At 36.0% G+C, this 26,889-nt stretch overlaps 1 protein-coding gene across 1 annotated transcript in view; it reads right to left on the bottom strand.

Annotated features, from left to right (window-relative positions):
- Positions 1-2,160: 2,160 nt before the first annotated feature.
- Positions 2,161-26,889, bottom strand: part of CHM (CHM Rab escort protein) — a 134,525-nt gene continuing 109,796 nt past the window's right edge. The window contains exons 12-15 of the mRNA XM_077826582.1: positions 25,718-25,814; positions 15,299-15,397; positions 10,872-11,041; positions 2,161-5,089 (exon numbers count right to left, since the gene is read on the bottom strand). Of these exons, the coding sequence (XP_077682708.1) occupies positions 4,883-5,089; positions 10,872-11,041; positions 15,299-15,397; positions 25,718-25,814 (573 nt within the window). The 3' untranslated portion in view covers positions 2,161-4,882. The remainder of the gene's footprint in view (positions 5,090-10,871; positions 11,042-15,298; positions 15,398-25,717; positions 25,815-26,889) is intronic.

Genomic DNA, 26,889 nt, shown 5'->3' with positions numbered 1-26,889 from the left:
ATCAGAGTTCAAATCCTGATCCTCCAGCACCGCAGCGTAGGCTGATACTACTTGAGCTACATGATGAACTGCTTTAGCTGGCAGCAGCAAAGGGCTATTATATCCCAGAGTGGAGATTGACTGCTGTGTCCTGGTGGTGTCCTACACCTGTCAGCTCTCTCCTCCCCCAACCTGGGAGTTGTGGTAGCATTAGTTCCATGGTGTGGGGAGAGAACAACTGCTGGGTCAGGGAGGCGTTCGCAGAACGTCGATCAGACCCAGTTTCTGCTCATGTGTTATACCCAGAGAGGGTGCAGGCCATGGGGGCCAGATGCTAGATTGGAGGAGGGGAACTCAGCCCAGCTCCCTTTCGCTTCCCACACTACAGGTTCTCTGATGGCTCCCAGACATTCCCCCTACATGGCTGCTGCTGCAGGAGCAGTGGTTGTGAGCTCAGCGTTAGAATGTTGGTAATCAAGTTATTTTGGAATGGTGACAAAATTTTCCTGATGAACACAAACCAGAGAAATAGTAATTGTTAACAGTTTATATCTCAGCAAAAGCTGAACAAAATTTCATAGTAAAAGGGCACTTGTATATTTATTCCCCCTGTTGAATATGAAAGGCCTATTGTAAGCTATTTCTGAATTAGCTGAATTTCTGAAAGGAAAGATTTATATATAATAGAAAGTGTTAGGCAATCTAAATATAGGATTTGGTAGTACCTTCTCCTACAACTACTTCCTTTATGGGGGCACAATGTACCAATGACTGGAGGGCATTCACTAGCTGTTGGACCAGCTCAGAAATTCCACTTATTCCTGAGAAAACACAAAGTCCAGGTAAGAGCCCTGATATTCCTCAGAATTAAGTAGAACACTGCAGCATGTCAAGTCTGTCTCCCCATGGCTAATGTGAAGGATATAAGAGTGTCATGGATTCCCAAAAACTATGAAAAAGCTGCAATATTTAGGAAATTACTTTTTCTTAGTTGTGGGATTCACTTAAATTGTCCATTTTGTTAGCCCAGTTCCATAGCTCCACTTGCTTCCACACACACTTCTGAAATGCTGGACTAGTTGAGATACTATATCCTCTTAAAAATAAATTGTGAGCCTTGGCCTTTTATGCCTACTTAAATATAAAATCAGGTTTAAAATGTCCATATATAAAGAGACCAAATATTTTGAATAGCTAGCTCTAATTTTTTTTTTTTTTAAGATCACTGCACTCCTGATCATTTGGAAAAACAAAATGGCCAAAACTTCTGTAGATTCTACAAAAACAATATATAGTGCTCCTTGTGCTTGCTAGTCAATGGATTACTTACACACTATTCCTAAAGCTCTTTTTACACAAATGACATTGCTCAGGTACAAAGATATTTTGGCAGGATATAAAGCACCATGAAAGTTGAAGCTGTTAACTAAAACCAGGAATTTTAAGATGCATAGAACAAAATCAATGTTAGCTACATGGAAAAAAGACAAAATCGTTAGAGGAAATCTGTCAGTATGCTACAAAAGTATAACAGAAAATTAAAAGTAAACACACAACATTCGAAATTCCTTACAAGCGTCTTAATTCCCCACTTCCTACTCATGGCATTCCTCTAAGAAGGCAGAGTGGTGGCACGTGTCTCAAACATAAGAACTTCATCCAGGAACTGGTAATTTTTGAACACTTCTGCATCAGCAAGTCTAATACAAAGGGGATTTCTTTTAGGGGTCAATTTTCCCATTGATACAAGAAAGATTTACATATGCAAGGACATCTAGCATTAATGGGAGTTACCCACATAAATCCCCTTGCAATGATAGGAGGAAAGACCCCATAGTCTGCAAAGATCCAAGTTCTAATGATTACCTGTCAAATGGCCCTAAGCATCATCATCACCAAAAAAAGCAGACACAGCAGCTTCTTGGCGGAAAATACTTCCCAGGAAAGGGTAACTGATTGCTGTCAGAGATCAAGCAATACAACATCAGGAAGGAAAAGTGTCATCAAATTGCATGTTTGAATATTAAGGGTTAATCCAATTAACCAAAGTTAAAAAGAAAGTACTCATTAAAAAAGGAATTCAAACATATCAAAGCACTTGTTAGAAAAAAAGGTGTGAATATTGTATGAGCTCCAAGGTGCTTGAAGGATAATACAGCCACTTGTTTAAAAATTCAATTAACCTTATCTTTCTTTAACTTGATTTATTAATAATCCCATAGATAAATTGCTGGTTCTTAAAAAGTCATGTTATCTTTTGAATATGTCCTGTCTGACAAGCCTTAAAAACTACTTCAAATAAACCTAACCCTCACTTTGTAGGCTTAAATCATTTAATTTGAGAACAAACCACAGTTCAATACATGATTTCCATATAATAAAAGATCAACAGTCTCGTCTATTCCTATTCCAAGTGAGCTATTGGGTACTCAACTACCACAGGAAAAAACATTTAAGATTTCATTCACTATATGAAGACGACATGAAAAGAGTTTTTAGCCAATCAATGTAGTGGAAAATCATAGTTTATGACTTGTAAGTTGCACAGCCCTTGTTTGATCTAAAAATCAAATGTGTAACATTACAAACCTTTTACTTTACATTGACATGAATGCATGAAATATATTTATTAAATATATATTAAGTAAATTTCTTGGGATGTACGTAAATTTTAATCACATTACAAATAGCAATGTGACAATAAACTGACATTAACAAACAGTACAGCAAAAGTTTAGAAGCTAGCAGTAAAGTGCTTTTCTTGCACAACTGAAAGAAAATACAGAAAGAAATGCATGTGCAAGCAAACCTTTAATTTTCAAACAACAAATGTAATTTCCTTGTAAACAGAAAAGATGAAAACTCAAACATGATTCCTGTTACTGAAAGGCAAATAGAAACCAGGTTCTTGTCTTAGTTCCTTTACAGATCTGTAGATGTTAACTATAATTAACCTACATTCATGCTTTTTGGTATATACACAGCAATGGTAGCTGAGAATGAAAAGGCAGGCAGGCAGGCAATTTGTTACCATCTATAATTAGCTGCTTAATTGCAAGCATACCAAAGATCACTATTATTTAGCAATCAAAATGGATTTCATCTACATTTTTTCTGAGGACTTTAAGATTACACAGCACGATGCCTATCTAGTAGAAACAAATGTGACAGAATGTAAACATTAACACACATTTAATAAATGCAATTTGGATATTGTATGATGATGCATGACAGAAAATAATGTTCTACATTGTGTTAGCTGTGTTGTAAAAAAATAAATAAATCGACCTTTATGGCACAAAGCCATCTCCAAGGCAGGCACATTTACTGAAAAACTGTAGAAAATCCTAGCTGTGTCAATAATTTCAGTCAATACCAATTATTTGATGGCATTATTTGTATTGATGTACGGTATTAAAAAAACAGTACTATAATTTGCTGTGTAATGGTATAATCATATCTAAGCTTATGTAGCAGTTTAAACTCTGACCGTCATCAACATTTGTTCACCATGTATATGTATAAATATTGGTGATTTATAGTATATATATTTGACTTCAGGTAATTTTTTAGATTTTATGGTAAAACTTCCACCACTCAAATTTCAGTTTTTTGTAATTAAAAGTCCATATGTACTTATTTCTTTCTTTAGCTAGAGTGTATAATTTCAAAATATTATTTAGAAGAGAGGTGAGAGCCTATTTACTATCATTAACCTTTTCAAGATTTTTCTGGTTTTGTAATTCTGTACACAAACCAAGTTTATAAATACATTTACAAATTCTCTTGTATAAATATGCTTTATGATTTATCATTACAAAATGCATAATTTACAGCTATCTCACGACTTTTAGATGCATTATCTGGGATGAAGACAATTGTAATTATAACCAGTCCAACATTTTCCCTCCAAAACTATGGCCAAAATTTTCTATTTTAACTATTTAAATTTTTCAGACCCTCGTCCTGCAAATCCTTATGTATGTGCAAGTTCGGGGCGTTAATCTTGTTTAAACAAAATATTTACAGGGACTCAAAACATGCTGATTTCTGGTAGTTCTTAATTATGTAAACAAGTCCAGCAGTAATTATATTTTCTTCCTGACTAGACTGTGAAAGTCACTGGCAAATATAGTTAAATTCATGACACCAATCAAAAAAGGAGTGTATTAAATATTTATAATGTTTTAAGTCCTACTATTCATGGTTTCAATTGAGACCAGTATATTTATTACATACAATTTATTTCCGCTTACTATGAATAATGAACTTATGACACCAGTTTCAAAAACTAGTATAGAATATTTTTCATAAGCAAAGTAAATGTGATATTAGCTATTCTAAAAGCAGCATTCAAATGAAAAACTTTTATGTTTGCTGATACAAGTCCATCTGCTTGAACACCCTAGAACTGTCAATACTGTCTAATGTTCCCTCCTTATATGCAATTTAGAGGGAAAGATTTTGGGGCAGATCCTCAACTGGTGTAAACTGAAGTCAATATAGCTATTGCAATTTACATCAGCGGATGATTTGTCCCATTGTCAATTATATTTAACTAACTCACAAGTTTTGTTGCTATTGATAATCTTCAAGTGTGTCTCTGTAAGGTGGAGGAATCATTACTAAAAACCAAAGTCTCCTCAAGGAAATTAAAATCAGATTTGAAAATGAAATGTTTTATTTTATGATTCTGGATCCAGCTCTGTGACAGGTTGAGTATTACTCAATTATAAGCGGTCTCACCGAAATCAAATGAGGCTACTTAAAAAGTAAGATACTTATTCAGCCTAAGTAAGGAGATCATATATAATAAATACAACTGTTTCTACTCCCCCACCACCAGGTCAGTCAAACTCTTTCACTGAAATGATAGTAATACTGGGTTCAATCTCAGTACGTTCTATTCTTCATGATGTTCTTCTGAAACTTTACAGCTATCTCCATCACTGCTTTCCTCAGGCGAGGGCTCTGTTTTTGCATTGGATGAACTACTGAATCCAGGGTCTTCTGGCTGAGTCCCATCTCCATCATAGATAATATCTTCTGGATTTGGTGGTGGTGGACAGAATTCCTCCTTAGGAAACATTTCTTGAAAAAGTGTCTCAGCCTATTCAAGGAAAACACAAAAAGTTAACTTTAGGTTGACGTTTAATATATTGCAGAAATATTTTACTGATATTTAAGATTAAAATTCTATCATTGCAACAAACTACAATGATCATTTGACAGAATTACTAAAAACAGATCAAAATCTGAAAGAAAACCAATTCAGATTGGTCAGATTCTGTAGTTTTTAGAGTTTCTCAGCAATTGTTGGTGCATTCTACAATATACTGCAAATGTAGCTTTCATTTACAAAAATGTATGAATCTTTTTCCATTGAGAAGACACACTTGGTTCCAGTTCAACAACAGAAGCGGCAAAGGAAGGAAGTAATCTCTTCCCTCTCAGAAGGTATAAACTTCACAGGGCCATTGGAGCCATTAAAATGTTAACATTTAACATAGATCATCTATCCCCGAAATACCTCCTTTTTAAATTAAAAACCGCAAAAAAATCATAGCTGTATTGCTTGTATGTAGTATTTACTACTGATGTTTTTCTCATTAAAGGCATAGCTCAATATTCATTACTATTCCTGTAAAATGTACTATTTTTGTTGACAAATGTATATGTATTTTTGCATGATTTATTTTTATATTTTACAAAACCAGTTATAAATGCTTATATAGCTATAAAGTTTGTGTTTGCACGCATGTGTACCCAAACACACAGACCACTTCTCTGAAAAAGGTGTCTATATACATAATACATTATATCTGAATAAGAATAAAGTAGCTATAAGAAGTAACACATTGATTTCATTATTAAATAATTTATTCCAGACACTGTTAAGGTTCAGTAATTAAGCACTTAAAAGTGACAGTGTTAAGCTGGCGACTGTCACAGTGATTGATGTTAAAAAAATGCTTACTGTAGGACGAATCAGGACAGATGCTATTATAATGCATGGATTACAACTGTAAATACACTACATTCTGGGTAAGCATGGAATTGCAAAGGAACAATAATTCCTGCAAATCATACATTTTGCATAGATTCAAGATCTTGGGGACTAGAGGCAAAATCCCGGATAGCCATAGCTATGTAAAGGTGTCATTACTTACCTTATTCAATTTAAATAGCTTTTCCCAAATTAAGCAATCTCCTTTTATAGGCCATTTAATGATTCTGATTTACAAGGAGAGCTAAGGAGTCTTACAGTTTGGGGATTATTACGTAGAGAACACCAAATGATACCCACTGTACAGACAAACTGAAGACAAGTTTCCTGTCCCTAAGAGCTTACACACTCTACGGCAAGTGGATCTGGAACTAGTACATGGCCCCACAGAAGTCAATGGGACTCTACAAGAGCACAGGGATCCACCTGAGTGCATCTCTTTGCAGGATCAGGGTCTAAATAAAGTCTGAAATGAGATGAGATTTGTACTCTCCACTCCCACTTCCCACCTCCACGTGAGAAATTAGGGGTACTCAAAGGAGCTGGATTTTCAGCTTAGAAATGGAGACTGAATGGGTCTATTTATTCACAGAACAGATACAGCATGGACAGCGGCAACAGAAGATTCCCCCAGTCTCTCCTTTCAATATACCTCATCCTGACGTGGAGGTATCACTTCAAGAGATTAGAGGATAAACTTAGTTTCTGTGCCCATCCAATCACTGGCATTTGCACTGGCCAACAATGAGGTCAATTAGTACCAATTGCAGACGTGAGTTTTGTGGTGGGGGTGCCTGTCCACTCAGGAACTGTTCTGAGCTTAATAAGTTCACATTAACCAAAGAGTATTCTAATGATGAACTTCACTCATCTCTGACCACCAATGGACTTGAACTGAGATTCCAAGGATGAAGGATTCCATTAGTAAGCTTCTATCGAAGTGACACAGACTCATTTCCCTATCTTTGTAAAATTCTGGTTTCCCTAATTTACATTTTTTCTCCTCTTTCAAAACTGTTTTCAGTTCCCAATCAGGAATATAGCATATCTAATACACAAATTCTATTTTACAATACAAACCATGCCTTTTCAATTTGAAAATCAGCCAAATTGATTTTTTGATTGGGGGAAGAAAGAAAAAAAAGGCCCCAACTCTTTATATCAAGTCTCAAAGGAAAATTTTAAAGATAATGTAAGAAAAAAATCTCCAACATTTCTATTTTAACCCACAGCAAAATTTTATCAACAGTTACTCTGGTGACATTGCTATGATGAAGAAAATGCAATGGCATCTTACATTTAAAAAAAAGCATCATCTAAAACAGACCAACATTTGCAGTTCATCGGCCTTTGATAGTATCAAATTAGCCAGCAAATACCCACTCCAAAACTTGGTCAGATAATTATGAGATTGAACATGGACAGCATTTCTCAGTATGCTACATAGGACAGCATGACTTTGATTGTAATTGAACAATAGTACAGAGTGCTTTCACGTCTACCAATTAAAAGTTAACCGTATTCCGTTGAAATCATGCAGAATAACCAACAATAATTTAACAGCCTCTTCATTATAACACTTTGGTATTCATGGTAAGTAACTGATATAGTAAATAGTTTCTTTGATATTTAGTGGTTACAGGTAACAGAAATTTACAGACTGGAACGCTAAGTTAAGCACCATACACTATTGTGTAGAGAAACTACAGAGATATTCCACTGAATGCATCCGATGAAGTGAGCTGTAGCTCACGAAAGCTTATGCTCAAATAAATTGATTAGTCTCTAAGGTGCCACAAGTACTCCTTTTCTATTTGCAAATACAGACTAACACGGCTGCTACTCTGAAACCTACAGAGATACTGTAGTTTAACAACCATTACACTGTTTTAAAAAAAATTAAAATGACAATGTACTTTATAGTGTTTTTCTGTTTTCTGGACATCTACCTTTAATAGCTTGCACAGAAGCCATATAACCCCTTTCTATTTAACACGTATACAGAATCCTGTTGAACAAACAATCGGATGAAATACAAAATGGCCAATACATTTCATAAATCTCAATACTTCCAAATATCACCAGATAATGGGGAAAAGGCATGCAATGCCACAAATGTTGACAGGATCTTTAGTGCATACTATTAACTTGAGATGAATAATATCTTACACATTTTAAATACAGTGCAGGTATATTATACTAAATATGAAACCTTGAATTCAACCAACACACTGACGTACTACATTATAATTCATCTATAAACAGGTTATGCTGTTGAACAAATACATTTGGGAGCCAAATTCTGCCCTTGATTTAAACTCAGAGCTCCTGTTGTCTTTAGAGAGAGCTCCAAATAGCACTAATTCCTCTCTTTAGCCTTATCCCAGAGGAAATTAAAACATCACATCAGATTAAAACCCAATATGATACACTAGAAAATTAACCAATTAAAATTGAGGTTAAATAGCCTGTTTACTGGATTTTTGGCAGTAAAATCATCTGCAAAGAAACTGTGGTACTGTCCTATAGACCATACTACTAGTTATACAAAAATCAAACCACAAGATTCACAAGAACTGGTAATACTCAAAAGTAGTGCAAGTGGAACTCATGGAAAGCAACACTAAGAGCAAACATGGAATCAATCACCTATGTTAGAGAGAGATCATCCAGATCATCACCATGCTAATATAGCATGTTCCCTACAGTAAATTTTCTAGTGGTTTTGTCCTATGCAGTTTAAAAGTATCCTAAGTGAGGGAACTTCCACCACATTCCTAGGAAGATTAATCCATAGCCTCATTTTAAGGAAGTCTGCCTTATGTTCAGCCTACATTTTCCCAGTCTTAATTTAATCCCATTACTATTTCTAGTAACATCCCTGTGTTTCATACTAAAATGTTCCTCTCTCTCCTTGCTGTTTAAATCCTTTTTGTATTTGTGAACTATGTTCCACTGAAAGCTAGTCATTGCTTAGGTAAACTAAATATATTATTTCCCTAAATCAACCCCTCCAGCTCCTGGTCATTTCTTCGGCTCTTCCTCTGAGCTCAATGCAGTTTACAAATAGCTTTTTCAGTGGTCACTTGCCCAGAAGAGAATACATAATTTTAGCTGCAGTCATTTCAGAGCCATATAGAGAAACTACAACAATCTGAATTTTTAAATTTAAAGAACAGGAGTAGCTTCCATTTACAGTAATATCACTCATATTGAAATAGAATTGAGGGGAAAACAATGATGGTCCTAGAAAAGGTGGTGGATAAGAGGGTGTGGACAGAATGGTGTGAACATGGTATACCACAGCTCATCACTGGGTAAAAAGTGTACTGTAAATATGCCCAAAATTAACTTTTAAATGTAATTTAAGCAGCTTTTAATTTGCACTCAGTTTAAAATGGTAAAACAGTTTAAAATGATCTTTTAAACAAATCATTTACAATGTAACAGTGCTACCCTAATGTTTTTCACTATTTCTCTCTGTATAATCCTTTATCCTCATAGTTTATCGTCTTGGGAAGCAAATTATTGCCTTGTAAAACAAGTGAAGGATACTATTAGCCCTTAATTATACTGTTCTGACACTACAGTTCAGGCTGTGTCAGCCATTCCATTATAAAACCCTATTTTAAGGAGTTTATGCTTGGCCATAAAAAACTGCAGCTGGATAAAAGTTTTCCACTCATGTTCTCTGGCCAGAGCCACTTAAAAAAACCTCAACTTTTAAAAAATACTATAGTCACTTAACATTATGTAAGTGTAAAAAGAGTTCATGTGTGCTAGCATTGAAAGCACTCATAACATGGTGATAAGTGCAGTATATAGGTCTGAACTGCCAACCTATCTTACTAGGGTGGATGCTTGAAGGGAACAGCAAAGAAGAGACACCTTTGAGGGTCTTTTTTTTGGGTGAGTCAGGGCCTGGACACAGTAAGATCCATTCTTCCTCTGCTGCACAGTAGTAGGGAGTGCAGACAAAGAGGAACTAGGTGATATAGTAGTACTAGAGGGGCATCCTACCTGCAGCCTGGATGATTGGGCTGCTGTTTATTCCACCCATAGTTAAGGTTATTTCCACACCTCTCTGTTGCTCTGATAGGCAAGTAACCTTTTTTTTGGTCTTCTCCAAAGCATTGGGAGGCCATGTCTTCAGTTGAGCATCGCTGTCTTATATCTTTTCATAACGCAAACAGAAGTTGCATGATTACATTCCATTGTACTTTGAAAATTTACTCTGCAGTGTGAACTCTACTTTTAATTTTTCTGGCTTTTCTTGGTTTCTTGCTTTCTTCTCTACAAAGACACCAGAATTCACCTTATTCTCTTTATCCCCACCGCCAAAAAATTGCCTGTTCTCTGGTTATTTCCTGTGTGATTAAATCTATCCTGTGTTCTTTGGTCTTCCCATCTTTCACCTGTAATATAGCCAAAAATCTTGATACTGTACAAGGATCATCCTTTTCAGTTATGTCTGCTGCCTTGATTCTATAACTTCCCTTCACCACCCCCATTAAGTTTTAACTTTCCCTCTATTGTCAATTCACATCAGAGCTCTGTCCATGTCTAAATTATGCCCCTATCTTCTGTTATAACCCAGTGTTCCACCACAGTGTCTTCTAATGATCCCTTTCTTTTTATCCCACTCCCACTTTCAAGTCTTCCATATTGCATCTTATTAGCTGACTTCTCTATGAGCCTCAAATTTTCAACTTCTTCTCTTCCAAAAAATTTCTCAACAGTCACCAGTTCTATGAAGCACATTACAGCTATATTGCCAATGCACTCTGTTCTGTTTTATAACGAACTGTTTTATACTCAGCACCAGCTGAGGTCTTTAAACTGAAAGCTCTTCAACCACAAAGTTGAAAAACAGGAGTTCCCTTACCTGTTTGACAGCATAGTCATTTCCTAATGCACAATCTGGCCCAGAACAGACATAGACGTTTGAGGGTAAACAGTCATATGAATTCCTGTCAATGCCTGAAGAATCTCTCATGTTGAAGTATACTGCCCACAGGACTCTGGGCTTTTCCAGTCCTCCTCCATTTTCGGACTCTAAATGTCAAGAAATATTTTCAGTGACCAGCATTCAAATATAATAAGAGACTTGTATAATTCAGAATAATAAAACAGTCAATTCAGTTATTAGCATGAAATTGCTGTAATAGAGTATAAATATATACATTTTAAAAGGCACTAAAGCATACTGATAGTACTTTTAATGCATTCTTATTCTAAGGTTTCAAGAAAGGAATTTCCTAATTCGCCAATTAACGTTTTAAATCTTGCTGGATTATTACAATTTTTAACTTTTGAATAAAGTTTTCAGTGTTAAAGTAAAAAATTTAAGTTAATTTGCATCCAACAAGCCTTATATTGCTCCTGATAGTCCCCAGCAGGGTCCTATTACAGTATGTGCTAAACTGACCACCTCATTCTGGGGTTGTGGATTTTGACGTTCAATACATTTTCCAACCCTTTTCACTAACTGGTATTACCCTCAGTGTTCCCTTTTTAATTTCAAGAACAAATCACATTAAATGTTTTTCCATGACTGGTTTAGAAAAGGGCTTCTCTGTGGGAAAAGAAGTGTAGTTATGGACTGTACATTCTCCTATGCCTAAAAACCAAAAGCCAAATTTTACATTAATATGACATGGTACATCACAAGACAGGTGTAAGTAGTAAAACAGTCTATCTAGCCACCCCCTTATTTCATCTGACCTTATAACCACCTCTTAGTTGCTTTTTCTGTTTCACTTCCCTTTTCCATCCCTTCAGTATGTATGACCGTTACACTTGTTTTGTACATCAACCAAATGCCAAATAAATGCAAATTACGCTGCTTTTCCATTTAGACCTATTGTTTTGACCAACTGATAAAGACATATCACTGATGAGTTTCATTCAGTGATTTACATAGGAAATATACATGCTTGTAGAAGCTCTGAATTTGGCTCCCAAGTGCCTTTTCACCTTACCCCATTTGTGTCCACTGACCAGGGGAATGAGAGCATGGAATTTGTTCCTGAACACAGGTCCTCTGTATAACAACCTGCTGCTATCAAGCAACAGTGTCCATCTCAAATGTTGCTTCAAAATATACATTTTATTTTGTCATTTCCCATTTAACAATGACTTAGCAGTTATACAGCCTCTTTCAGAGGATAAAAGAGAGTGTTTGACAAACCATAAAGGGACCTACAGAAATAAGGTGCCTAACTCCCAAAGCAAAAGGGAGTTCTTATGAAAGAATTGGGAACAAATACAGAAAATAAACTACAACCACCATGGATAATGGAGAACAAAAATAATAAATTACTCCAAATCAGATAGCTTAGTCATTCTATTTTTGTCTTTTTTGTTGTGTCATTAAATGGAAATCAAAGGTGAATTTCTATTTATGTCTGCTTATCAAAGAGTGCACGTTATTCTTAATGCACGAGAAACTACCATAAACTAATTCTTCCACATTTACTATCTGTATCTTGTTCCTGTTACTCAGTATATGGTTTGTCAACCTGCACAAATCCAGCAACACATCTTAGAAGACGGGGGTAGCTGATTTCGATAGTGCAGCAATGCAAAACCAGAATATATAATACTGATACTGAGATTTTTAGATGTTATTTTGTTTGGCAAATTCATTCTGTCCCTTTTTGGTATTCTACATCCTCTATAATAATTGCTGCCAGCATTATCATCCTGTATAAAACTTTACTCCTTATAAAATAATGTTAGATTTATTCTTTTTCAAAGAACCAACTGTCCTGCCAGATAATGCTGACATTCAGAAAAACATAAGCAACATAGTACTGTAAACAAAACAGCAAGAACATAAGGATAAACCTATATTATTCCATCAGCATCTATTTTTTATGACTATCAAAAAATATATTTTAAAAAATAGGTGTTAACCCTACTGAATAATTTGAAAACAAATTAAATCCATCAGCCTGTGAAAGCATGAACCTTAATACAGAACAAGATGCACTTTAATATATTAAAAAGTTCATACTGCTCATAAAAGTTACTTCTTCCTTATTTAGGCAGGAAAATAAATGGAGTCCTCTTCTCCAGGTGACTTTCCCTCTTTGACCTGCCATGGCCCAGTGCTCCCTTTATCTAGTGATTCATTTTCAATAACTCCAACAGTATTTGTTCTGACATTTTAATTAAAATACGACCACTACCTCATCCTGATGATAAAAAGGCCTATGTGTCAGTGAAAACTAGCTTTTCAGTGCCTCAGTGCACCTGAGGACCCCTTCTGATCAGAGTTCTTATAGAAGAATTTCAGTCAGGTTCTAAATAATACATCATTTCAAAAATGGATCACTTTAAACATTAAGATTAATGTAAAAAAAGACACTGAACTGCAGGCTAATCATTTATTTACCATTTGATACTCTAAGAGGCATACAACACTGCTTTTTAAAATGCAAGCTACAGATATATTTAAGCTTAGCTCTCTAGCATACAACTTTGTGGGCTTTAACTGAATGAGCACATTAGTAACAAAATATCTGATTGAAAGAAATAAAACACACAGGTAACTCCCTATTTTACACACTTGTATTTACATCCCCCCTTTTTTGTCCAAAATCTGTCTTCCAATGTCCAATAGGTAGGTAAATGCATTTTCCTCAAATTTTACAAAAACCTGATTTTTCAACTTCTGCTGTTCTCCTTTTGTAAAAATGAGATTTGCCTGTACTGTAAACTGAAAAGAAAGAAAAAATATTTTTTGAAGATATATGTGCTCCTCAAACCAAATCAGACTTTCTGATGAAGGCAATAATAGCTTTCCCTCTTTTTATTATCAAAAAGAAAGTTTATCAATGAGCCTTGAAGTTGGAAAAGAGAAGAAACAGGAAAAGAGTGAAAAGTTAAATATCAACTAACTATTCACAAAACATGGCAAATAGGCTGTGAATCCTTAGCTACACAGTCAGCATTTTGCAAGTTAGTAGGTTATCAACAATGGCTATTAGAATGATCTTCACTAGCTAAAAGAAAAGAAGTACTTGTGGCACCTCAGAGACTAACCAATTTATTTGAGCATAAGCTTTCGTGAGCTACAGCTCACTTCACTAGCTAGTTTGTGTGTTTGGTCACAAAGTAATACTCCAGTTGACAAAAGAAGTTCCAAGGTTTTGCTATGAGAATGCAATTCACTATAGTTGAGTACAAGTACTCCAACATTAAAAAAAGCTTTAATTCCTTCAGAACGCAGCAACCACCAAGAGTACCTTACCCTGCTGCTCCACTCTCCACACTGCCTCCACATAAAATACAAGGTTAAATTCAAAATTCTGCTATTGATTTTTGAGGACCTTCATTGAACTGGCTTAAGATACCTCAGAGACCAATCCTCTCTTTGCAACAATCACTTTCTTCAACAGCTAATTCCCCAGGCACTATGAAGCCGTCCATGTCAAGGGCGAAGCTCACGAAAACATCTACCAGGGCTTTCTCAGAAATAGGGTCAAGGCTTTGGGACTCATTACTGGGAATAACAGTGACTAGAAATCTCATTATCTTCAGGATGAAGTGTACAATTCACTTCAACTTCGAGTTTGACAACTGCAGTTACAAACAGCAAACAAGAGGAGAAGTGGAGGAAAAAGATGAAGATGAGAAAGACAAGAAACAATGTAAGAGGAAGGATAAGAAAAAGGAAAAGAACACCACAAAAAAAGCACACAGCCCTGACTGCTCTCTGGAATCAGACTGGAAAAGTAAATCGTCAGCCTATTGGGATTTTATTTTATCTTGGGAGTGCCAATACTAAAATGATGGTCAGCAGTATAAGAAATAAGGAAGGATAAGAAAAAGATGGGATACAAGTAATGCATTGGTAATTGCATTCATGTGTCAGCAGTAGTGTCTAAGTGCTTTTGAACAAACATTTCCCATGTAAGGAAACATTTGTTAGAAATGAAAACACCAGAAAATGCTTTCTGGCCTCCCATGCTTTCTTCATTGCTGAACATTTATAGCCAGTCTTATTCTGCTTATTCAGAACTGCTGGACCTAAACCATGTCTGAAGCTCTACCCAAGACCATTACATCATAGTCAAGGAAAGAGATAAGGGAGCTTTATCTAATTATGTTCTCTCATTTTTTTAAAAATATATTGAATCCATTCCTTTACTTTAGAACATGGATACCCAAACAGCCGACCAAGCGGAAATCACTGTGTTTTCATCTTGATGGTGGATTCAGATGGTCTATAGAAGAAACGTTAAAATTCAAAAGGTAAACATATTTGTAAACTTTTCCATAATACTTTTCATCTATTTTTCTTACCTCTCTCTGTTTCAGCATTTAGGGAGAACAGCTTCTGTACAACAGGCTCTAAATCTTCTTTAGCAGTTTTAGTTGATGAGCAGGTAAAATGGACCAAGTCTGTTGGAAGAGGAAACAGATTGATTATGATTATTACCACTCCCTAACATACAAATATTGATTACTTTAAAAAACTTTAAAAAAACACCAGCACCAAGAAATGACTTCTCTAAACAGATGTCACTTCTCTCAACTAAGAGAAGAGCTGCATTTTTGGAGCAGAGAAGTTCAGTTTAAAGAGTAATGATAAATTTCTGAGAAAGATCCCCAAACAAAGTGAAACTGTTTGAGGGTAGACTACATTTTTATAAACATTACTGGAACCAGTAACTCTGCTATCCACGTCTGATCCTTACAGTGAAAAAATTTAGCTTTCTCCAATTCTTATACAGCAAGTCAATTAAACATTTAATATCTGCTTTTTAAAAACTTAAATTATACAGCATATAAAAATCTACCTTACACAACATGTACATTTCCTTTTCTAGATCTTTATGAATAATTTTCAAGCTCTTCATTCAGACAGATTGGTATTTGTACCAGAGAGCCTTTAACTTCCAATTTCCTCCCTTTCCTAAACCTAACAAAATAGCCTGCAAACTGCCTGCAAAACCTCAAAAGGAGTTCAGAGAGTGAATGTGTTTTCAAGCAATTTAATCTAAAGCCTAAGGCAATGTTTCCATTCAACACCGAACTTAAAACTATTGGATCATTTTCTTAACAAAGCAATACCGAGATAGTAGTTCACTATGAAGGTGTATGTGTAGCTCAGTCACATGTTGAACAAAGAGGTGGGACTACAATCATTAGCCCAGCATTGCCTGTAATAGGTTTAACTTGCCTCTTGAGTAACAGTCTTACCAGCATGAGTGGAAGTTGCAGACAAACAACTTTAAATATATTTCTGATATAATAGTTTAATATCCAGAATTATCTTAAGAGTTTTGTCTGTAGCAACCTGCAGGGAGTTTGAAGGGAGGAGCACAGGCTACAGGAGGAAAGAGCTTGCAAGAGGCACCAGACAGATCAGCCTGAATAGAAGGCTAGAACTCTACCACAAGTTGCAGCACCTCTGTAAACTATCCTCTTTAAAAAAAAAAAGACCACTTTCGTTTTATGATCTTGGAGTCCTTTCAAATTATTACCTAGCACATGAAACACTGTCCATTCCAAAAGAAGCCAATATTAATTTTAGGGGCAAATTCCCTCTCAGATTATGTGACATATCTGTGCACTGTAATCTGTCCTGTTTACATTCACAGATGTCACGTTCATGTCAGTAAATTCTCTGTGTATATTGGGAGAGCAGAATATCATTTGAGATCCATGGGGTAGATATAGAGAAGAGATTTTACACCTACAGAAAAGGCTTCCAATATCAGGATGTGGCCACATAAAAAAAGCAGCAACAAGAAAAAGTGATGCAAATACTTGTACACAATGTCAACTATGGTGTTGCTCCAGTTACGAAAAGTACATCACACCAGCTTGTAAAAGTGGAGGATGGATCAGAACATGCATCTGAAACTTACAGTAAAAAGATCTGTGTCAGAGTTTTCAACTTTTAGAGTAATTGATGTCAACAAAAATATATTCACAACCCAATAATTTTGGACCGGATTTTCAGAAGAGCTCACACCCCCAACAGGTTCTTTTTAAGTATCTACATAATGTTCTGTCTAAACTATTGCATCAGGTTATATTTGAAAACACTTGCTAGCCAACATTTTAAACAAGACCTATTTCCCCTTGTCCATGACTTCAATGACTGCTTTGTCCCTATGCTTCCCAAAGAGATTACCAACAGAATATTTGGGAAGGACGTCATCAGATGTTAGTCTGCAAGTCCGAATTCCACAGATGGAGCTGCCGTTCCTCCAGGATTGAACAGCAAATCTTAGTCAGGTGAAATATCACTCCTGAAAGATGCTGCGAGGGAAAATCTATTTTAAAGTAGATTTTATGTAGGTCTTTGTTTGATTTTGTACTCCTAATGGCCCCCCAATTGAGAACAGCCATGCAAAAGACATTGCAGACAATACTCTCAGAGCTGAGGTGACTATCCAAGTTTTGTCTCAGTGAAGATCCTATTCTCTTGCCTGTGAGGTCACCACCCTTTTTGTTTGTTTTTTAAAAGCACAAAAGCATGTGAAATTAGATCTCTTCCATCTTCTTTGATTCCAGTCTGTCAGTTCAATGGCAACAATGGGGCTGAATAAAGTCTTTCCACCACTTTCTGTTTTGTACCAGCTTCATTCATCTTTAAACCTTTTTGTTCTGTGTCATTATTTACTGTGTCTATCCAACACATCCCTGGTATTCCTCTGTTTTTAGTTCCTTGCACAGTGGCATGTGTTGCTCTGTATGGTATCCTTTCCAGGTCCATTCCTGATATGTCTCCAAGCCATCACAGAGATCTTTCTTTAGTTTTCTATGACAGTGTTAATTCTTGCCTTAGACATTTTCTTATCTCTTCAATTTTTATTTTCTGCAGTCTTGAAACTTTCGGTATTCCACTGAGCCAGTTCATTTCTGCAGTCAAAATCTTTTGTTCATTGGCCGTCTTCATAACTCCAGCATTTCAAAAACAGTACCAGCATGAAAGTTGTCTCATTTATGTTGACTTTTGTTTTCATGAAATGTCTTTTATCCTTCCAGATCTTGCACTTTTCTGAACCCAGCAGCAATAAGTCTGATACTTCTTTTTATGTCATCTTCACAATTCTTATTCTTCGATAACAGTCCTCCAAGGTACACAATTTTTCCACTTGTTCTAATTATTTGTCAGAGTTTGATTTTACCTCTCATTTCTTCCAGTTGCCATAATTTGTGTCTTCTACATGCAGTTCTTCAATCAATTTTTCTGCTTTCCCAGTCTACATTGTCAGTTATTCTCTGTAAATCCTCATTGGTCAATGGTGTGATGTCAAAATCATCTGCAAATCTAAAGTTGTGCACTGTCCTACCACATAACGAGTCTTCTGGTTTCATCTCAGTGCCACAGACATTACTTCTTCCAGTACCAAGCTGAACAAATCTGGTGACAGTGTGCATCCCTGTCTCACTCCTATGGCCCTTCTGAATCATTCCATCAGCTTTCTGTCTATGATCATTGTACTTATCTTGCTACTATCATTGCTCTTGCTGTAGATTTTTTTTCTTATGAGCTTTGTCAATTCTATGGGGACACCATATATTCTCATAACTTGCCATAACCTTTGCATCAAATGCGATCACAAGCCTGTTTGAAAATTTTGTAAGTCAATTCAAGTTTAATTCTGAGGTTTGAGTCTGAGCTATCTTGCTCAAAACTCCAGCTTTAGAGTTTTCTCCTTATCTTTAGAGGCTCTGTGAGGGGACACTATCTCCCAAGAGGTTTTAAAGACTTCAAGAGGAGTTCTGAAGGCAGTGGGATAGCCTGTTTACAGGTGGTCTGGAAATTCTATTGCTTCTTTAAGAGCAAGCTGTAAGCAATATATTCTACCAACAATCCCTGGGCAATCTCCTGAGAGAAGTGGGGCTCTATAATAGAGAAGGAGCGTTATTAGGGAAACAACAAGGACAGAGGTTGACATGTATCCTGCACACCTCGTAAGTGATTTTGAGCTATGGAGAGGACTTACAGATCAGAGAGAGGCCTCTTTATGGGCACTGGTGGAATTTAGATTGTAAGTAATTCTGGGCAACTCAAATTTGAGGTGCCACATTTCAGGGTACAATCCAGACAAGTGAGGGGCTCTGTCATCACCTGCCCTGCAACCTTGGGTGCTTCACAATGTTTTGGTGCTGTAGCTCCAGCCAGGCCCACTCACAGACAACCTAACAGCATGCAGATCACATCCTGAGTGTCTGTGTATAGCTGCAGCACTGGTCCAGCAGCACTCTAGTCACACACTGGCTTTCACCAGCTTTGGTAACTACTTGCAGGGTGACCCCAACACACTCCCAGTACTGAATTTTCCCAAAAACATATGTTCTGCACTGTCCTGCCCTCTCATTGACAGTTCAGAAATTAAAGGTTCATTGCCCATGTAAAGGGTCAATAATCAACAGTTTGCTATTTTAACTGGAGTTACCCAAACAGTTCAGTTTAAACACAAACACTTGATTAGTTTAGATTAAAAATAAAACAAGTTTATTTAAATACCTACAGATAGATTTGAAGTGACTAGAAGCATAAGGTGTTAAAGGCAGGAATGGTTACAAGAAAAACCAAAGGTAAAAATTCATAGTAGCTAACTTCACAAGTTAGGCTAGGTTCAAGGTAAAATCTTCATCACGGGATCCCAGCAACATGGCTGACCAAATTCTCAGGTTAGGTTCTCCCGCCAGAGTCAAAGGACTGGTTCCTAAACAGTAAAGGCGGCAACATGGAGTCAAGTGGTGAAGGACACTCTATGTTCTTTCTTCTCACCAGTGTTTGCTGAAATGCAAATGTGCTTTGTCTCCAGCCCTCTCATCTCCCTGCTGTCTCAAGGACCTGTTTACTACTTGTATGTAAATTGAGGTAAACACAAATGCCTTTGTTTAGCATAGACCTGTTTAACAACTTTTGCCTAGTCAGAGATGGGTGGTTTTGAACATGGGCTATCATCATCACACAGGGAGACTTCATAACTTTACATATAATGTTGCTACATATATATCACCATGATATTATTGATAAGTGAGTTATTAGTTTTCAAATGATACCACACAAGGCATCTTTTGTACAAAAGTTTATTACAACAGTATGTAGGGTGTGAATACATGGGTGCTTTCAGTCACAGGAGGGAATTCATAGAAGAACACCAAACTGTTAAAGATGAGAGGAACTGGCTTTTGATTCAAGTTTACAAGAACTAAATACATACATATATGTGATTAAATATCAAATATTGCACTGCAAAAATTTACCCATTTTTTAACATGTGAGTAAAATATCATAAGTTGCCATCAATCATCATGATAAAGTGGGTGTGTGGGGACAAACAGATTTTGCTTGCAGTCTGGTAAATATTCATGACAATTTTCAAGGCTGTACTATGGGGATAGCATGATTTCAAGTATCTAAAAAAGAGACTGTACGAAGCTCTGAGAAATACACTGTAGAAAGCTATCCGACATCGATAGTGGAAGGATTTGACTGTTAGAGATTTTTTCCCATGTGGAAAGTATATATTTATGGTCCTGTATAACTAATCAAAACAGAAAATGCTACATACTGTATGGGCGAATCAATCTTGCTACTGAACACAAAACTATACACTTCCTGCGTGTGATCAAATTTGCAACCTTACTGTATGAATATAGGTTTAGCATTTAATTTTCTTGGTTGCTGGATATTTGTTTTTTATGAAAAAAGGGCTGGATTTTTTCACTGATCTCCCATGGGGCAGCTATGTGGTCTCTTGCTCTGCTCCCCAGGGTCTTCTTTTTGGATGGAGCCAGGCACTGTACTATATTGTCCCTATTGGACTCCACAGATCTCTGTTCAGTATTAAAGATCTTGAAGCAAGCATTAGCTCCTGCTGGACCGGACGCCTCCACTGGTAAGCAGTTACAGGGCAACTCATGGATCACACAGTTCTCAAAGAAGCAGTGTTGCTATGACTGGAAGCCTTTTAGTGGTACAAGACTTTTGCAGCAATGGATGGAGAGGATATGCACTCTGTTCACTATCTCCAATTCTTCCTACCCAAGTGGATAGTTACCTCGAACTCTCAACCACACAGTATTTTCTGGCCCTTTTGCCCTCCCAGTTTCATCAGAGGACAGGACAATTTTTCTCAAGGTAGGATAGGGAGCAGGTGGAAAGGAAAATGCTAGTTGCAGCACTGTGGAGATGCATAACTGTGCTGTGAGCATCTCCACAGATTTTCAACTCAAACCGAATAGGTTTTCGACTTACCATTCTCATGTCACTATACATTACATACAATTTTGATCAAATAGTGCGAAAGGCAATTACTTAAAATTGAATAAAAATGCTACTGCACATACACAAACCTTATTTTAAGAAATCTGTATACAGCTTTGTAATTTAAAATAGTTTTTTAAAAAACACTCATGGCACTTTTTTTTTTTTTTTTTTAAGGCTGCAGTCCAGGATAGCATTAAACTTAAGTTATTTCATTTACAAGTGTATCAAAACCTTTTCAGTGAACTCATAGCCCCACCGAAGTCAATGAGAGTTTTGAAAAAAAAAAGTACATCTTTTCTTGGGTAACAAAAACCAAAAAACCCAACATTTTCTTGAATATAAAAAAATAATTTATCCTTTGGCTCAACCACGAATGGAATCTTTCAGCCCCAAAAGACACTATATCACAAAGTAAATTAAAACATGTGGTGACAATGAAAGTCATCTTGCAACTTTAACTAAAATGTTTTACTATCTCAAATGTTGTAATACAATTAATTTTTCTAAAAAAAACCCCCAGCTATAAATCACTGAAGTTCACATCATTTACTTTCTATAAAATCATTTTTATTACCTTTGAGGTTATGGTTATGAGTCATGAAGTCTCATCAGTATACATTTTGATTATGTTTGATTTACTCAGGTATAACTGCATTAGTTACAGTGGTTGCCAACATTTGTCTTCAAGTAATTCTTCTAGTAGGAAGAACGATGAGTTTAGTTCATGATTTCATCATTACAGTCTCAATTTTTAGGGCAAGTGAAGGAGTTTGGTTCCACTCAGCTGGCAATACCGATTATGTGCCTGTCATTTATGCACTATGATCAAAGACTAGATATATTTGTATACTTATCTTAAGTAATTGTTTGAGGGAGAAATCAGTCAGGTTAAAACCCATTTACAGATAATGATGTAAAAATAAAATAAGAGATTTATGAAATGTGCTCTGCTACTAGAATTTAGCTCTACCCAAATGCCACCACGTTATTTCAACACTCTGATAAAAAAAATTACCAGTTCATCACTAATTGAGTATAAGAACAAAATAAGTAAAGTATCAAAGTGTGCAATTTAAATCCATCAAAACAAGTACATTCTGAGGAAAAGCTAAAGAAATCCTGTGTGAAGTGGAAGTAATATGGAGGGGAGAGATGGAGGAAATGGTTTAAGATTCCATCATGCTCTTGTACTAGATTTTAGCCCAATTTAGAATATTGCTTGCATGTGGGTTTATACCCCACTCTGAACATTAAATGGTTTCTAGGTTTGACTTCCTGTTGTGTTTCATAATATATTGAAGAAACCAAGGCAAAAAATCTATCATTTAAATGAATGAGCATTAGCAACACAACTGACCTAAAGTATTCTGTTGTATAAATACATAACATGATTTTAAAATGAATTTTATTTATTCTATACTGTAAACAGTTTTAAGGGACTAGGTGGCTCAGCGGATAAGCTCACCATCTTTTCCCTTCTGAAGACCTGAGTTCAGATGTAGGTTACAGTGCATGAGCTGGTTATTATTCAGTATCATTCTACTTATCTCCTTGAAGGGTCTCAAACTGGTAAACCCTTACAACAGAATCTAGAAAAGACCAACGGATTACTGAGAGATTCAATAGGAACAATTTGTTCACTTTTTCAGACCACATCAAATGTTAACAGTTCAGATATAAACCCTTGTAAATAGGAAATTTTAATGGAAACACTGGAAGGCCCCTTCTAGTCATTTAACTCACACACATATATAAAAAAATTAAAGGCTAATGCAGAAATATTTAATATAGCAATAAAATTCTGATAAAAATCTCATTTCCCTTATAATGTTATTATGATGAAAAATCCTATTATCTAATATTGGAGCTGCAATCTTTAGCTACTAAGAGAAAAACTTAATATGTGCTGGACACAATATTTTTGCCATAGCAATTTGTCCTTTCAAGAACAAACTCCAAAAAGAGGTGACAGATGAGATTCAGATGATTAGTGCTTTATTGACTGACAGAAGGAAGTTTGTTATGCTGGATTAATTGTATATATGAAAATAAATCAAACAGAATTATATTAATTGCACAGTATACAAAGGAATAAAGGAAACAGATGGAGATCAACAGGACCACATATTTAAAAAACAACAAAGATTGTTTCCAAAATATTCTGTGAATAAAATCCCTCCTCCTAAGTATATTTGCTACCTATGTTGAAAAGCTGTGCTTATGAAATGAAATATTTGTAATCCTGTGTAGAGTACAACATATTGCAGTATAGGATGGGATTTATGTTGTTAGGCTTAAAGGTAATCTAAAAGGGAAAAGAAGTTACACTTGTGCCATTCCTTGCATCTTTATGATGTATGAAGAAGCACTGAATTTCATGTCTAGTCTTCCTATTTTGCTGGAGGATTGCTTAGATGAGTCAGAAGAGGCTACCGGAAGCAGTTTCAGATTTAAAATCAAGGGTCCAGGGTGCTTAATTCTTAAAAATTTTCTTCCAAGTTTTAATTGTAATGCACACACATCTCTGGAGACTAAACCTAACTATTTGTTATTGAGTTTTAATAACAGTGTGTAAGTCTAAAGTGGCAAACAAACAGATCCATTATTCTACTAAAGATAAACTTGTATTGTTTTTATAGTTCAACTGCCCCCTTTACAATGGAAAGATGCCCCCAAAATTTTTCCTCATTTTTTCTCATCTTATTTGTTAACTCAGAAATATCAGGTTCTGACTTTCTCATTTGACAGAGGACTTTGGCAATAATTTAGCACCTGGAAAGTTACATCATAGCTTCAGGCTGAAATTGAAATGCGGCTCTCCCAACTCCAATTGGGAGCACAGTAGGTCAGAGAGCTAATTAGTGACTTTCACTGAATCGGTGACAGCAGCTGTACCCTCAATAAATTACCAAGTGCTGGAGTATGCAATGGTATTTACATTACACCATTCCTTGGTGGTGGTGGGTGCCCATTAGTGGAGGACAACTAAGTTGCAAAAGGAGCTCCCGAGCTGCATCAGTGGCAAAAGCTGAATCAACACACCCTGACCATGTCCCATCTTTGGCCAAACCTGGCCACATTTATGGCAGTGCTAGCTGGCTATTGTGCCACTTGGGGAGCAGGAATTGCAGATGCATTACCCCAGAACACTGGCCTAGTAAAGGCTGGTTACAAAACAAAAGTCAGGACTAGAGCTTGTTGAACATTTTGCATCGGAATGATTATCCTATTAAGAATGCCCTTTTTGCAAAACTGAAATTTTCTTTAAAAAAATTTCAGGTTTTATCCACAAGTTTGATTTTCCCTCAGTAAAAATCAAAGTGATGCCTTCCTGTCTGCCATTCTGAAAAAGCTTTTTTCAGTTTTACTTTCTGCCAGTACTCTCTGCCTCCCACAGCTCCGGGGACAGAGAGGCAGAGCACCTGGGCTCTGTCTCCTGAAGCTGCGGGGGCAAGCTAAATACCAGGGTGCTCTGCTTCTCTGGCAGCCAGGCTGGAAGGCTTTCACAATTTAACAAGTAATTTGATGACAGCCTTCTCAGTGGGCAACCTGCAAGCCGCAAAATTCCATTTTGAGGCTTCTGAAATGGTTTTTTTTTTTTTTAATTCCCTTCCATGAAAAAAATTCACATTTTTGGCATTTCATCCCAATATGGGACAATTTAAAAAAAAACGCAAAATTTTTCCTTAGAAGGGGATTCCCTTTTTTCAGCCATCTCCATTCAGGACCTGATATTTCTGAGAGAGAAAAAGAAAAGTTAGGAAAAGGGGGATTTTGGGAACATCTTTATATCATGAAGTAGTCATGCAACATTTTAAATATTGTAATTTACTTTTAAAATCTCCTACTACATAAAAGTAGAATATTTTCACTAACTGTGTTAAAGAAATAGGCAAGCACTATTTTATAATTAAACCGTCGGGGCAAAATCCTGCTTGCCTTATTCACACACCATCAGTGACATCAAACTTAGTGATAGTAATTATATGAGTCAGAAGACAAGATTTGGTCTTGAGTATTTTCTGTAGCAGAAAATACACTATAATGTACTACACTACATTTTGTTAGTTAAATGGGATAAAACAATATGTGGTCCTAACTGCAACTGGATGTGAGGACTATACCTGCCTGCTCTGCTCTCCCCAGGGACTCTTCTGGAAATAAGGAGCACTATAGCAAGAGTTTACATAAACAATTCTGGTACCTGAGTTTTTCAAATATATCTTTTTAGATAACTAAAAGCAGCCCACAAAAGCCCATGAAATACTAGGTTCAAGGTACTGGAATAAGATACGGGTGAGTGGAATTATTTCTCTTTCCTATTGACAGCAGTGAGATATTATAGATTATTTTGCTCAAGCAGGAATCTGATAATTGTACAACAGAAGAATGATTCAAACAAACATTTTAACAATTTGTTTTCATAACTGATGGAAGCAAAAGAAAAAGCAGTCAAACTACAACTATTCTGTACTTACAGGTGTTTCTCATGCACGTCATGGTTGAAGAACACAACTCAATGATTCGAACTGCTGGCTGCCCTCGTTCCACTGGTGGCACTGTCAAAATGGAAATCTAACAAAGGAATAGAAAATTCTGAATATCAAATTATCCAAAGCAGCAATTTGATCTTTATTTCATTATTCTACATTATAATGGTGAAACTTGTCACACTGTTAACAGACTATTGACTACCTATATAAAAATGCCTACTGCCACAAGGTATCAAAGTGGGAACAAAAATCTTCAAGCACCCAAAAAAGTAAAAAAAAAAACAAAAAAAACACCTAATATTGATATTATCATATATAACTATTTCTTTAATATATACACAACATATAATCTTGAAAATATATTTTATATATTTTAACATTAAATATACACTTGCAAATTCTTATTCAAACCTGATGCTGTTATTGACTACCAACTTTCAAAATAACCGTATTTTCTAAAATAAGATAGCTTGATCTGAGTCCCACAAATAAGTTTTAAGAAGTTCATACCGGAGTATTTATATGGTTACAGAAAGAGCTGTTACAGACTAGTGGGTAAATAAGTATGCAATCTATCAACCCCATAAATATGTATTTATGCAATAGGCTTAGAAAGCTCCAGAGAAGCTGTTGTCAACTCCCATACACACTGTACAGGACAGATTTATTTCCTTTTATGCACTGCTTTAAAAATTCATAAACAAGTCTGTTAAAGTAGAGTAACATGAAGGATCAGACATCCCACAAAATCAAGGCAATTCCCAGTTAAGGTAAAAAGTAATTGGCGACACTTAATACAACTTTCATTTAGTTTTATTTTCTGGTGTACTCTTAAAGCTCCTTTCAGAAAGAAATCTATGAGATCAACCCTAACCTTACTCACATGTATCGTGCCAAAGACTACTTTTGCTAGTAAGGTCTGCAGGAGAAGATGTACAATAATAAAAAAATCTACACTGTAGCCATTTTTAGAAAAATGGTTCTTAACCTTTTCCCACATGGAATCCAACTAACCTAAGTATTTTCTTGCCACAACTGACATAAACACAACCCTTTGAATTTGGAAACTGCCATTGCTTCATGAGGATGGAAATAAGTGGGGAAGTCAATTGTCTAGTGGAGTCTCGATTCTATGTAGGCAGCTGTTTTCGTTTTGA

Source organism: Eretmochelys imbricata, chromosome 9 (assembly GCF_965152235.1).
Source record: "Eretmochelys imbricata isolate rEreImb1 chromosome 9, rEreImb1.hap1, whole genome shotgun sequence".
NCBI classification, from domain to species: domain Eukaryota; kingdom Metazoa; phylum Chordata; order Testudines; family Cheloniidae; genus Eretmochelys; species Eretmochelys imbricata.
This window is presented reverse-complemented; position numbering and strand designations above follow the sequence as displayed.